This window comes from Oncorhynchus gorbuscha, unplaced genomic scaffold, assembly GCF_021184085.1.
Source record: "Oncorhynchus gorbuscha isolate QuinsamMale2020 ecotype Even-year unplaced genomic scaffold, OgorEven_v1.0 Un_scaffold_1051, whole genome shotgun sequence".
NCBI classification, from domain to species: domain Eukaryota; kingdom Metazoa; phylum Chordata; class Actinopteri; order Salmoniformes; family Salmonidae; genus Oncorhynchus; species Oncorhynchus gorbuscha.
In genome coordinates, this window is record NW_025745951.1 from 43038 (window position 1) to 57354 (window position 14317).

General features: G+C 46.6%; 1 protein-coding gene across 1 annotated transcript; it reads right to left on the reverse strand.

Annotated features, from left to right (window-relative positions):
* Window positions 1–1931: 1931 nt before the first annotated feature.
* Window positions 1932–11718, reverse strand: fdxacb1 (ferredoxin-fold anticodon binding domain containing 1). The gene is made up of 8 exons (XM_046336427.1): window positions 11123–11718; window positions 9364–9589; window positions 9274–9309; window positions 8305–8461; window positions 7898–8101; window positions 2855–3873; window positions 2760–2815; window positions 1932–1964 (listed from the first exon to the last, which is right to left on the reverse strand). The coding sequence occupies exons 2-8, from the start codon at window positions 9581–9583 to the stop codon at window positions 1932–1934; spliced, it is 1725 nt and encodes a 574-aa protein (XP_046192383.1). The 5' UTR covers window positions 9584–9589; window positions 11123–11718.
* Window positions 11719–14317: the final 2599 nt, after the last annotated feature.

Below are 14317 nucleotides of genomic sequence, written 5' to 3' on the forward strand. Positions count from 1 at the left end.
TGGCCCAGCCAGAGTCCGGACTTGATCCCAATCGAAACATCTTTGGAGAGACCTGAAAATAGCTGTGCAGCAACACTCCCCTTCCAACCTGACAGAGCTTGAGAGGATCTGCAGAGAAGAATGGGAGAAACTCCCCAAATTGTGCCAAGCTTGTAGAGTTATACCCAATAATACTCACGGTTGTAATCACTGCCAAAGGTGCTTCAACAAGTACTGAGTAAAGGGTCTGAATACTTATGTAAATGTGATATTTTATACGTGCAGACATTTCTAAAAACCTGTTTTTTTATATTCTGTCGTTATGGGGTATTGTATTATGTATGTAGATTGATGAGGGGGGGAAAACAATTTAATACATTTTAGAAAAAGGCTGTAATGTAACAAAGTGTAGAGAATGTCAAAGGGTTTGAATAGTTTCCAAATCGCTTGTACATGTTTTGAACATGACAGTTTACAATCTAAGATAACACCAGCATTTACTCTCCAACTTGCTCAACAGCCACACTATTCATTACCAAATTCAACTGCGGTCTAAGGCTTAGAGAATGGTTAGCACCAAATACAATGCTCTAAAATGTAGAGATGTTCAGGACCAGTTTATTATTGGCCACCCATTTCTATGGGACTCCCTATCACGGCCGGATGTAATACAGCCTAGATTCAAACCAGGGACTGTAGTGACACCTCTAGCATTGAGATGCAGTCCCTGAGACCACTGCACCACTAGGGAGCCCTCTAGCATTGAGATGCAGTCCCTGAGACCACTGCATCACTAGGGAGCCCTCTAGCATTGAGATGCAGTCCCTGAGACCACTGCACCACTAGGGAGCCCTCTAGCGTTGAGATGCAGTCCCTGAGACCACTGCACCACTAGGGAGCCCTCTAGCGTTGAGATGCAGTCCCTGAGACCACTGCACCACTAGGGAGCCCTCTAGCGTTGAGATGCAGTCCCTGAGACCACTGCACCACTAGGGAGCCCTCTAGCGTTGAGATGCAGTCCCTGAGACCACTGCACCACTAGGGAGCCCTCTAGCATTGAGATGCAGTCCCTGAGACCACTGCACCACTAGGGAGCCCTCTAGCATTGAGATGCAGTCCCTGAGACCACTGCATCACTAGGGAGCCCTCTAGCATTGAGCTGCAGTCCCTGAGACCACTGCACCACTAGGGAGCCCTCTAGCATTGAGATGCAGTCCCTGAGACCACTGCACCACTAGGGAGCCCTCTAGCATTGAGATGCAGTCCCTGAGACCACTGCACCACTAGGGAGCCCTCTAGCATTGAGATGCAGTCCCTGAGACCACTGCACCACTAGGGAGCCCACTTATGTGGAACTTGTTATGTGACTTATGATGCAAATGTGTACTCCTGAACGTATTTAGGCCATAACAAAGGGTTTGAATACATATTAAGTCATGACATTTCAGCTTTTCATTTTTTATTCATTTGTAAAAATTTTGAAAAACATCATTCCACTTTGACATTACAGGGTAAGTGTGGAGGCCAATGACACAAACATCATTCCACAATACAACACCAACACAACACCAACACCATCCTGACACCAACACAACATCAACACCATCCTGACACCAACACCATCCTGACACCAACACCATCCTGACACCAACACCATCCTCACATCAACACAACACCAACACCATCCTGACACCAACACCATCCTGACACCAACACCATCCTGACACCAACACCATCCTGACACCAACACCATCCTCACATCAAAACCATCCTGACACCAACACAACATCAACACCATCCTGACACCAACACCATCCTGACACCAACACAACATCAACACCATCCTGACACCAACACCATCCTCACATCAACACAACACCAACACCATCCTGACACCAACACCATCCTGACACCAACACCATCCTGACACCAACACCATCCTAACACCATCCTCACATCAACACCATCCTCACATCAAAACCATCCTGACACCAACACAACATCAACACCATCCTGACATCAACACCATCCTGACACCAACACAACATCAACACCATCCTGACACCAACACCATCCTCACATCAACACCATCCTCACATCAACACCATCCTCACATCAACACCATCCTGACACCAACACCATCCTGACACCAACACCATCCTGACACCAACACCATCCTGACACCAACACCATCCTGACACCAACACCATCCTCACATCAACACCATCCTGACACCAACACCATCCTGACACCAACACCATCCTGACACCAACACAACACCAACACCATCCTGACACCAACACCATCCTCACATCAACACAACACCAACACCATCCTGACACCAACACCATCCTGACACCAACACAACATCAACACCATCCTGACATCAACACCATCCTCACATCAACACAACACCAACACCATCCTGACATCAACACCATCCTGACACCAACACCATCCTGACACCAACAGCATATTACAACACTGCACTCATCTCTCACAGACAGACAGACAGAGTCAACACTACCTGGGTGAGATGCACGGTGTGTGTGGACAGTTGGGTTTGCAGGTGTGTGTGTGGGTTTGTGTGTCTGTGTGTGTGTGAGAGGGCATGTGTGTGTGGTCTGTGTGTTGGTGTGTGAGTCTGTAACTGTGTGTTAGCTGGTGTGTGGTACGTCAGGGTGTGTGTGTCTGTGTGTTGGTGTGTGTTGGGTGTGTAGGTGTGTGTTGGGTGTGGGTGTGTGGTACGTCTGTGTGTTGGGTGTGTTGGTGTGTGGTACGTCAGGGTGTGTGTCGGTCTGTGTGTTGGGTGTGTAGGTGTGTGGTACGTCAGGGTGTGTGTCGGTCTGTGTGTTGGTGTGTGGTACGTCAGGGTGTGTGTCGGTCTGTGTGTTGGGTGTGTAGGTGTCGATGAGCGTAACGTTCTCTACCATCTCTCTACTGGCCTCCCTGACTAGAGCATGAAACGCTGCCTCCTGCCAGTCTGGCCCCGCCCAGAAGCTGATGTCATAAACAAAGCTCTGTGGAAACAGGGAGAAGGGATGGAACGGTTGCTCTGGCAATGGACGGAGCAGGAAGTGGTTGAGGAAGCGGGGGTCAGGTGACCAGAGCAGGCGCCAGTCAGGTAGGGAGTAGACCAGTGACGCCAGGAGGTCAAGGTTCAGACACACACGGACGCCATCAGTGAGGTCATCAGCCCACAGCCGGCCTAGCCGTCCCATTGGCTCGGCTGCCAGCCACAGAGACCCCTGCTCCTCAGCCAGGGAAAGCCCATAGGGGGTCAGTAGACGCTCCAGACTCCGCCTCAGGTCAGGGATTGACTGAGAGGCTTTGGGCCATGCTCCCCAGAGGAGGAGCTGGTGGAAGGCAGGGGGGGACCAGGGACTGATGTGAACTCTCTGAAAGACTAGGCCGCTCACACCATGCAGAACCTCCTCTCTCTCTCTGTGTTCTCTCTCCTCTCTCAGTATCTCCATCTGAGGCAGTAGAGAAGGACGCAGCATGTATCCCCCAACACCTACACACTCCTCTCCCTCACCTACACACTCCTCTCCCTCACCTACACACTCCTTAAAACGGTTGCTACACTCTCTCTCTCTTCCCTCATCCTCTGAGTCGTAGGTTATGTGTGTGTCTGCCAGTAGAGTGTCTATGTGTTTGTGATCATCTGAGGGTGTGTGTGAAGTGGTGTGTGTGTGGGAGGGGTGTAGCCAGTAGCAATGTGTGTGTGTGTCTTGTATCTCAGGGCAACATGCATTTAGTCTCTGGGGGGAGGAGTGTATGATCAGGGGGAGGGGCTCTGTAACCATGGAGACAGGCCATTCCCTCTCCAGGGCCTGAACCAGAAAGTCCTGAACCAGCCTGACGGGATGATTGGAATTCGAGAGAAAACCCCTGTAGAGAAAGAGAGAGAGAGAGTTACAACACTGTATAAAGACATAATGACATTTGAAATGTCTTTATTCTTTTAGAACTTGTGTGACTGTCAAAAATATAAAACGCAGAGATGAGGGACAGTGTCTGACAGACCACCAACCTGTCCTCTATGCTTATTGTTAATGTTCAATGTGTGGTTGTTTTGACCCTTGATTATTTGGGGCGACAGGTAGCCTAGTGGTTAAAGCGTTGGGCCAGTACCCAAAAGATTGCTAGATCGAATCTCCGATCATCGAATCATTGTAAATAAGAATTTGTTCTTAACTGACCTGCCGAGTTAAATAAAAAATAATTATTGTTTGTATTTGTTTTTATTATGGATCCCCATTAGTTCCTGTCAAGGCAGCAGCTACTCTTCCTGGGGTTTATTATGGATCCCCATTAGTTCCTGCAGCAGCTACTCTTCCTGGGGTTTATTATGGATCCCCATTAGTTCCTGTCAAGGCAGCAGCTACTCTTCCTGGGGTTTATTATGGATCCCCATTAGTTCCTGTCAAGGCAGCAGCTACTCTTCCTGGGGTTTATTATGGATCCCCATTAGTTCCTGTCAAGGCAGCAGCTACTCTTCCTGGGGTTTATTTCCTGGACTCTTCCTGGGGTTTATTATGGATCCCCATTAGTTCCTGTCAAGGCAGCAGCTACTCTTCCTGGGGTTTATTATGGATCCCCATTAGTTCCTGTCAAGGCAGCAGCTACTCTTCCTGGGGTTTATTATGGATCCCCATTAGTTCCTGCCAAGGCAGCAGCTACTCTTCCTGGGGTTTATTATGGATCCCCATTAGTTCCTGTCAAGGCAGCAGCTACTCTTCCTGGGGTTTATTATGGAGCCCCATTAGTTCCTGTCAAGGCAGCAGCTACTCTTCCTGGGGTTTATTATGGATCCCCATTAGTTCCTGCCAAGGCAGCAGCTACTCTTCCTGGGGTTTATTATGGACCCCCATTAGTTCCTGCCAAGGCAGCAGCTACTCTTCCTGGAGTTTATTATGGATCCCCATTAGTTCCTGTCAAGGCAGCAGCTACTCTTCCTGGGGTTTATTATGGATCCCCATTAGTTCCTGCCAAGGCAGCAGCTACTCTTCCTGGGGTTTATTATGGATCCCCATTAGTTCCTGCCAAGGCAGCAGCTACTCTTCCTGGGGTTTATTGTGGATCACCATTAGTTCCTGCCAGGGCAACAGCTACTCTTCCTGGGGTTTATTGTGGATTCCCATTAGTTCCTGCCAAGGCAACAGCTACTCTTCCTGGTGTTTACGGTAACTGCTCGGCCTCCCCCCCCTTACACCACTGCTACTCTGTTCTATGAATAACCAGACTATTGGCAATGCCCCCCCCCTTACACCACTGCTACTCTGTTGTATGAATAACCAGACTATTGGCAATGCCCCCCCCTTACACCACTGCTACTCTGTTGTATGAATAACCAGACTATTGGCAATGCCCCCCCCTTACACCACTGCTACTCTGTTGTATGAATAACCAGACTATTGGCAATGCCCCCCTTACACCACTGCTACTCTGTTGTATGAATAACCAGACTATTGGCAATGCCCCCCCCCCTTACACCACTGCTACTCTGTTGTATGAATAACCAGACTATTGGCAATGCCCCCCTCACACCACTGCTACTCTGTTATATGAATACCCAGACTATTGGCAATGCCCCCCCTTACACCACTGCTACTCTGTTGTATGAATAACCAGACTATTGGCAATGCCCCCCTTACACCACTGCTACTCTGTTGTATGAATAACCAGACTATTGGCAATGCCCCCCCCTCACACCACTGCTACTCTGTTGTATGAATACCCAGACCAATGCCCCCCTTACACCACTGCTACTCTGTTGTATGAATACCCAGACTATTGGCAATGCCCCCCCCCCTTACACCACTGCTACTCTGTTGTATGAATACCCAGACTATTGGCAATGCCCCCCCCTTACACCACTGCTACTCTGTTGTATGAATAACCAGACTATTTGCAGCGGAAACTATTTAAAGCTGAAACATTTGAAACTATTAACATGAAAACGCCTTTTAAAAAGCATACAGGAGGGCCCAACTTAGAATGCTGGAGAAAATAGTAGTGAAGGCATTTATACTGTTTGTGCTACAGCAATATTTAAATGAGCTCCCAATGCATTTCAATGGCAACTAGGTGGCAATTTCATATGAAGGAAAATAATGTGCCTTGCTTCAGCTCTTTAAAAAAAGACAGTATTATGTGTGGGCAGTGTGTGTGGGCAGTGTGTGTGGGCAGTATGTGTGGGCAGTATGTGTGGGCAGTGTGTGTGGGCAGTATGTGTGGGCAGTGTGTGTGGGCAGTGTGTGTGGGCAGTATGTGTGGGCAGTGTGTGTGTGGGCAGTGTGTGTGTGGGCAGTGTGTGTGTGGGTAGTGTGTGTGGGCAGTGTATGTGTGGGCAGTGTGTGTGGGCAGTATGTGTGGGCAGTATGTGTGGGCAGTATGTGTGGGCAGTGTGTGTGGGCAGTGTGTGTGGGTAGTGTGTGTGGGCAGTATGTGTGGGCAGTATGTGTGGGCAGTATGTGTGGGCAGTGTGTGTGGGCAGTATGTGTGGGCAGTGTGTGTGTGGGCAGTGTGTGTGTGGGCAGTGTGTGTTGGGCAGGTATGTGGTGGTCAGTGTGTGTGTGGGCAGTGTGTGTGTGGGCCTGTGTATGGGCAGTGTGAAAGTTGGGCAGGTGTGTGGTGGGCAGTGTGTGTGTGGGCAGTGTGTATGTAGTGTGAAAGTTGGGCAGGTATGTGGTCAGTGTGTGTGTGGGCAGTGTACCTGTGTGGGTAGTGTGAAAGTTGGGCAGTATGTGGTGGTCAGTGTCCTCCCAGAATGTGTGTTTGTGTCCTGGGCAGTGTGTGTGTGGGCAGTGCCAGACGTTGGAGGAACCATGGTCACCCTACAGGTATGTGGTAGGCCAGTGTGTGTGTGTGTGTACCTGTGTATGTAATGTGAAAGTTCAGCAGGTATGTGGTAGGTCAATGTGTGTGTGTGTGTGTACCTGTGTATGTAATGTGAAAGTTCAGCAGGTATGTGGTAGGTCAATGGTCGTCCTCCCAGAATGTGCTGTTTCATGTCCTTCCACTGGGGGCGCTGGGCTTTAAACACATGAGTATCTGCTCTGCATGGTATCTGGCTCCTGACAACACACACAAACACACAGTCAACAAAACCCTTCATTTTGGGTGCCTTCACCTCAATTCAATGTTTGCTACGTTCTTTAACAGTAACAGACTTTAACTACCAGTGAGGTATGTTTGCTGCTGCATTGCCTTCTGCTTTCAGGACGGGTATCTGCTCTGTGGGCTTTCAGGACGGGTATCTGCTCTGTGGGTATCTGCTCTGTGGGCTTTCAGGATGGGTATCTGCTCTGTGGGTATCTGCTCTGTGGGTATCTGCTCTGTGGGTATCTGCTCTGTGGGCTTTCAGGACGGGTATCTGCTCTGTGGGTATCTGCTCTGTGGGTATCTGCTCTGTGGGTATCTGCTCTGTGGGCTTTCAGGACGGGTATCTGCTTTGTGGGTATCTGCTCTGTGGGTATCTGCTTTGTGGGTTTCTGCTCTGTGGGTTTCTGCTCTGTGGGAGTCTGCTCTGTGGGAGTCTGCTCTGTGGGTATCTGCTCTGTGGGCTTTCAGGACGGGTATCTGCTCTGTGGGCTTTCAGGACGGGTATCTGCTCTGTGGGCTTTTAGGCCGGGTATCTGCTCTGTGGGTATCTGCTCTGTGGGTATCTGCTCTGTGGGCTTTTAGGCCGGGTATCTGCTCTGTGGGTATCTGCTCTGTGGGTATCTGCTCTGTGGGTGTCTGCTCTGTGGGCTTTTACGCCGGGTATCTGCTCTGTGGGCTTTTAGGCTGGGTAAAGGGCTTTATAAATACATTTGATTGATTGGTTGGTTTGCCACGATGTCCATATCCTCTCATTAATTTTGATCTGATCCAAGATCAGCACTCCTACTCCGAGACGCCATCAGCTCACCTATACCCGGTGGATTGGTAACTGTCAGGTTTCTCGCCATCGAAGGGGCGGACCTCATTCAGGATAAGCCCTGCCTCTGCTGCCATGGCGACCACCTGCCAGCTGTTGTGCCACTCTCTCATTGGCCGGTCGGCTGGAGTCCCGCCCTGCCCGTTGCACAGAGACACAAGCACCTCCCCTTCCTCCTTCAGCACCCCCACACAGCTACACACACACACTTAGAGGTGAGATGAGATTCAACAGTGTTATAAATAAATAAATAAATGCCATTTAGCAGACGCTTTTATCCAAAGCGACTCACAGTCATGTGTGCATACATTTCGTGTTGTGTTGTGTGTGTGTGTGTGTGTGTGTGTGTGTGTGTGTGTGTGTGTGTGTGTGTGTGTGTGTGTGTGTGTGTGTCTCACCTGAGGAAAAAGTGTTTGAGCAGCAGCCTGTTCTTCTTCACGCCACTCTTCCGACCGCAGTGAGGGAAGTTAAAGATGACACGGTCAAACTGTCGACCACGCAGACACACACACTCTGACAGACGCGTACAATCCACCTCAAACAGCACCTCCCCACCTGACACACACACACACACACACACACACACACACACACACACACACACACACACACACACACACACACACACACACACACACACACACACACACACACACACACACACACACACACACACACACAGACAGACAGACATTAGACCAACTGTACATAAGGACATCACATTGTGCATTCAGAAACAAAACAGAGTAGAACACACACACCCACACACACACACACACCCAGCCTGTCTCTAATTGGAGTGTGTGATGGTGTCAGAGACGGAAGAGAAAGTGTTACATTATATTTTTTGGTTGAGGCGGGCCACACTGGTCTTCTTATTGCCCCGGAACCGTGGAGGGGTGCCCCAGAGACGGCAGAGATAGGTGGGGCAATAAGGAGACCAGAAGCAGCTTTTCCCTCTCACCAAGCCAGATGTTACGAAGAAAAGCAACACCCACTTACACAGACAGAAACCATTAACACAAATCTGTAAATGGCTTGAGTCGTCTTCATTTATCCACAATCTTTAATGGTGTGGTTGTGGGCAGAGCTACCTGAGTGAGTGATTGTGTGTATGTTGTGGGCGGAGCTACCTGAGTGTGTGATTGTGTGTATGTTGTGGGCGGAGCTACCTGAGTGAGTGATTGTGTGTATGTTGTGGGCAGAGCTACCTGAGTGAGTGATTGTGTGTATGTTGTGGGCGGAGCTACCTGAGTGTGTGATTGTGTGTATGTTGTGGGCAGAGCTACCTGAATGAGTGATTGTGTGTATGTTGTGGGCGGAGCTACCTGAGTGATTGATTGTGTGTATGTTGTGGGCGGAGCTACCTGAGTGTGTGATTGTGTGTATGTTGTGGGCGGAGCCTGAGTGTGTGATTGTGTGTATGTTGCGCGGAGCTCCTCTTTGGTCTGGAGAGCCGTGGTGTCGTAGCGCCTCCTCTTTGGTCTGGAGACAGGTGGCTGTGATCCTCAAACCCCTCCCACCGGCTATGTTATCGGTCTCCCTTGTGATGTCATCGGTGCCCGAGGTGATGTCATTTGTATCCGTGGCGACGATCCGGCCCAGAGCGGCAGAGAACGAGAAGTTCCCCTCTCCAACCAGAAGCACCGCCTCCCCACCTTCTGATGACGTCATCATTCTGCGCTGACCGACGGACAGTCAAAAAACAATCAATCATAATCACTAGTTAACTACACATGGTTGATGATATTACTAGATATTATCTAGCGTGTCCTGTGTTGCATATAATCTGACTGAGCATACAAGTATCTAAGTATCTGACTGAGCGGTGGTAGGCAGAAGCAGGCGCGTAAACATTCATTTTAACAGCACTTTCGTACGTTTTGCCAGCAGCTCTTCATTGTGCGTCAAGCATTGCGCTGTTTATGACTTCAAGCCTATCAACTCCCGAGATGAGGCTGGTGTAACCGAAGTAAAATGGCTGGCTAGTTAGCGCGCGCTAATAGCGTTTCAAACGTCACTCAGTGTAGTATCAGGACAACAACCTCTCCCTCAACGATGAGACAGACTATAGGGAGGAGGTCTATCAGTGTAGTGTCATGTCAACGATGAGACAGACAGTCAGAGACCTATCAGTGTACAGGACAACAACCTCTCCCTCAACGATGAGACAGACTATAGGGAGGAGGTCAGAGACCTATCAGTGTAGTGTCATGACTAGGGAGGAGGTCAGAGACCTATCAGTGTACAGGACAACAACCTCTCCCTCAACTGAGACAGACTATAGGGAGGAGGTCAGAGACCTATCCTCAACTCCCTCAACGATGAGACAGACTATAGGGAGGAGGTCAGAGACCTATCAGTGTAGTGCCAGGACAACAACCTCTCCCTCAACGATGAGACAGACTATAGGGAGGAGGTCAGAGACCTATCAGTGTAGTGCCAGGACACCACCTCTCCCTCAATGTTTTTTTATTTTACCTTTATTTAACTAGGCAAGTCAGTTAAGAACAAATTCTTATTTTCAATGACGGCCTAGGAACAGTGGGTTAACTACCTGTTCAGGGGCAGAACGACTAATTCTACCTTGTCAGCTCGGGGGTTTGAACTTGCAACCTTCCGGTTACTAGTCCAACGCTCTAACCACTAGGCTACCCTGCCGCCCCATGTGAGCAAGACTGAGATGATTGTGGACTACAAGAAAAAGAAGGACCGAGCAAGACCCCATTCTCATCAACGGGGCTGCAGTGGAGCAGGTTGAGAGCTTCAAGTTCCTTGGTGTCCACATCACCAACAAACTAACATGGTCCAAACACACTAAGACAGTCGTGAAGAGGGCACGACAAAGCCTTTTCCCCCTCAGGAGACTGGAAAGATCTGTCATTGGTCCTCAGATCCTCAAAAGGTTCTACAGCTGCAGCATCGAGAGCATCCTGACCGGTTGCATCACCGCCTGGTATGGCAACAGCTCGGCATCTAACCGTAAGGCGCTACAGAGGGTAGTGGGTACGGCCCAGAACATCACTGGGGCCAAGCGTCCTGCCATATGAACATGTATTGCAATGTGAAACATGTATTTCTAGATGAAACACTACGTTTGGTGGAAAAGTGACTGATTTGGTGTATTGTAGTCAATTTAAAATGAGTTTTGAATCAACTGCATTTTGGATGATCTGCTTTGAGTTTTGTACTTAGTTGTGAAAATGTACCACATACCTCTGAAAATTGCACCAAAGCTATATTTTGGTGTCTGTCCCGATGTTTGTCAGGTCAGTGCAGAAGACAGCCATTGCGCTCAAACCCTCTCAAAAGCATTTCCTGAGAGGCCGTTTTGACACTGGAATGAAGTAGTCAGGATCTTCTGCTCCAATGTGCTTTGAGAAGAGAAGAAGAGGGACATCCGGGGTATCAAGGAAATACAATTGAGATGCTCCCAATGTGAGGAAGCCTCTTTTAGACTATAGGGACGCCCCCCACTAGTTATTCCATTGCTCAATGCACGAGACGAGGCTTTCAGAAAGAAGAGTTGCTAACTTAGTGTCTGTCTACTCGCATTGATCTAGCTTGCCAATGTATGTAATGGAATAATGTTGCTAACATTGGCAAAGCAATTCACGTTTCCTCCCGGTAGATTTGAAGAGTGCCGTTCTGTCCCCATTAGCCTCACGGCCGCTCATCAATGAAAAACGGTTAATAATAATCAGCAGGGGAAAACATCGAGTTGGGTTAATTATCGATCATAAGATTCATATTATTTTGTCATCAGCAGTGGAGCCGGTCGGCACGAGTAGAACGATCAAAACAATAAGGTCGGTGTCACACTTACAGTAGTATGGACGGAAACAAAACTAATGGTATAAAACGTTCCTTGCGACGTCCATAACCTAACCCTGAAATTAACTCCTTACCGTAACCATAATCCTTCCTCTTTGGTACCTAATCCTTCTTTCTCTTTGGTATCAAGGCGTTAGGACATGTATTTGTGCATGCTTACAGCTGCTGTGCAGGAGTGTGTGATCGGTCAGGTTGGAAAGAAAGGGGAAAGGACAAAAAATAGCCACAATTACATCTACATATATTTACCACTATTACACATCACCATCTATATACCACTATTACATACCCCCATCTATATACCACTATTACACATCACCAACTATATACCACTATTACACACCACCATCTATATACCACTATTACACACCACCATCTAACATCTATATACCCCTATTACACCACCAACACCCATCTAACCATCTATATACCCCTATTACACACCACCATCTAACATCTATATACACACCACCAACTATATTACACACCACCATCTATATACCACTATTAAATACCACCAACTAACATCTATATACCCCTATTACACACCACCAACTATATACCACTATTAAATACCACCAACTAACATCTATATACCCCTATTACACACCACCAACTATATACCACTATTACATACCACCATCTATATACCACTATTACACACCACCATCTATATACCACTATTACATACCACCATCTTTAAACCACTATTACACACCACCAACTAACATCTATATACCACTATTACACACCACCAACTATATACCACTATTACATACCCCCATCTATATACCACTATTACACACCACCAACTATATACCACTATTACACACCACCATCTATATACCACTATTACACACCACCATCTATATACCACTATTACACACCACCATCTAACATCTATATACCCCTATTACACACCACCAACTATATACCACTATTACACACCACCATCTATATACCACTATTAAATACCACCAACTAACATCTATATACCCCTATTACACACCACCAACTATATACCACTATTAAATACCACCAACTAACATCTATATACCCCTATTACACACCACCAACTATATACCACTATTACACACCACCATCTATATACCACTATTACATACCACCATCTATATACCACTATTACACACCACCAACTATATACCACTATTATACACCACCATCTATATACCACTATTACACACCACCATCTAACATCTATATACCACTATTACATACCACCATCTATATACCACTATTACATACCACCATCTATATACCACTATTACATACCACCATCTATATACCACTATTACATACCACCATCTATATACCACTATTACACACCACCAACTATATACCACTATTATACACCACCAACTAACATCTATATACCCCTATTACACACCACCAACTATATACCATTATTACATACCACCATCTATATACCACTATTAAATACCACCATCTATATACCACTATTACATACCACCATCTATATACCACTATTACACACCACCAACTATATACCACTATTACATACCACCATCTATATACCACTATTACATACCACCATCTATATACCACTATTACATACCCCCATCTATATACCACTATTACACATCACCAACTATATACCACTATTACATACCACCATCTATATACCACTATTACATACCACCATCTATATACCACTATTACATACCACCATCTATATACCACTATTATATACCAACATCTATATACCACTATTACAAGTCTGTTATTAGTCTGTCATTAGTATGTTATTAATCTGTTATTAGTCTGTTGTTAGTCTGTTATTAGTCTGTTATTAGTTATTAGTCTGTTGTTAGTTATTAGTCTGTTATTAGTCTGTTATTCGTCTGTTGTCAGTCTGTTGTTAGTCTGTTATTAGTCTGTTGTTAGTCTGTTATTAGTCTGTTGTCAGTCTGTTGGTAGTTATTAGTCTGTTGTTAGTTATTAGTCTGTTATTAGTCTGTTATTCGTCTGTTGTCAGTCTGTTGTTAGTCTGTTATTAGTCTGTTGTTAGTCTGTTATTAGTCTGTTGTCAGTCTGTTGTTGGTCTGTTATTAGTCTGTTGTTAGTCTGTTATTAGTCTGTTATTAGTCTGTTATTAGTCTGTTATTAGTCTGTTATTAGTCTGTTGTTAGTCTGTTATTAGTCTGTTATTAGTCTGCTATTAATCTGTTATTAGTCTGTTATTAGTCTGCTATTAGTCTGTTATTAGTCTGCTATTAGTCTGTTATTAGTCTGTTATTAGTATGCTATTAGTCTGCTATTAGTTTGTTATTAGTATGTTATTAGTCTGTTGTTAGTCTGCTATTAGTCTGTTATTAGCCTTTTATTAGTCTGTTATTAGTCTGTTATTAGTCTGCTATTAGTCTGTGTATGAGCTAAATGGAGTAGAATGTGTTTGTGTACTCTATTTGCAGCCTTTTTATCAATCTCCGTGGAGCCAAACATTCTTTGGATAAACTCCCCCTGTTCCCTCTCCTCTCTCTGTCCTCGTTCATACCCTCACTCTCTATCCCCTTACTCACTCCCTCCCTCCCTCCA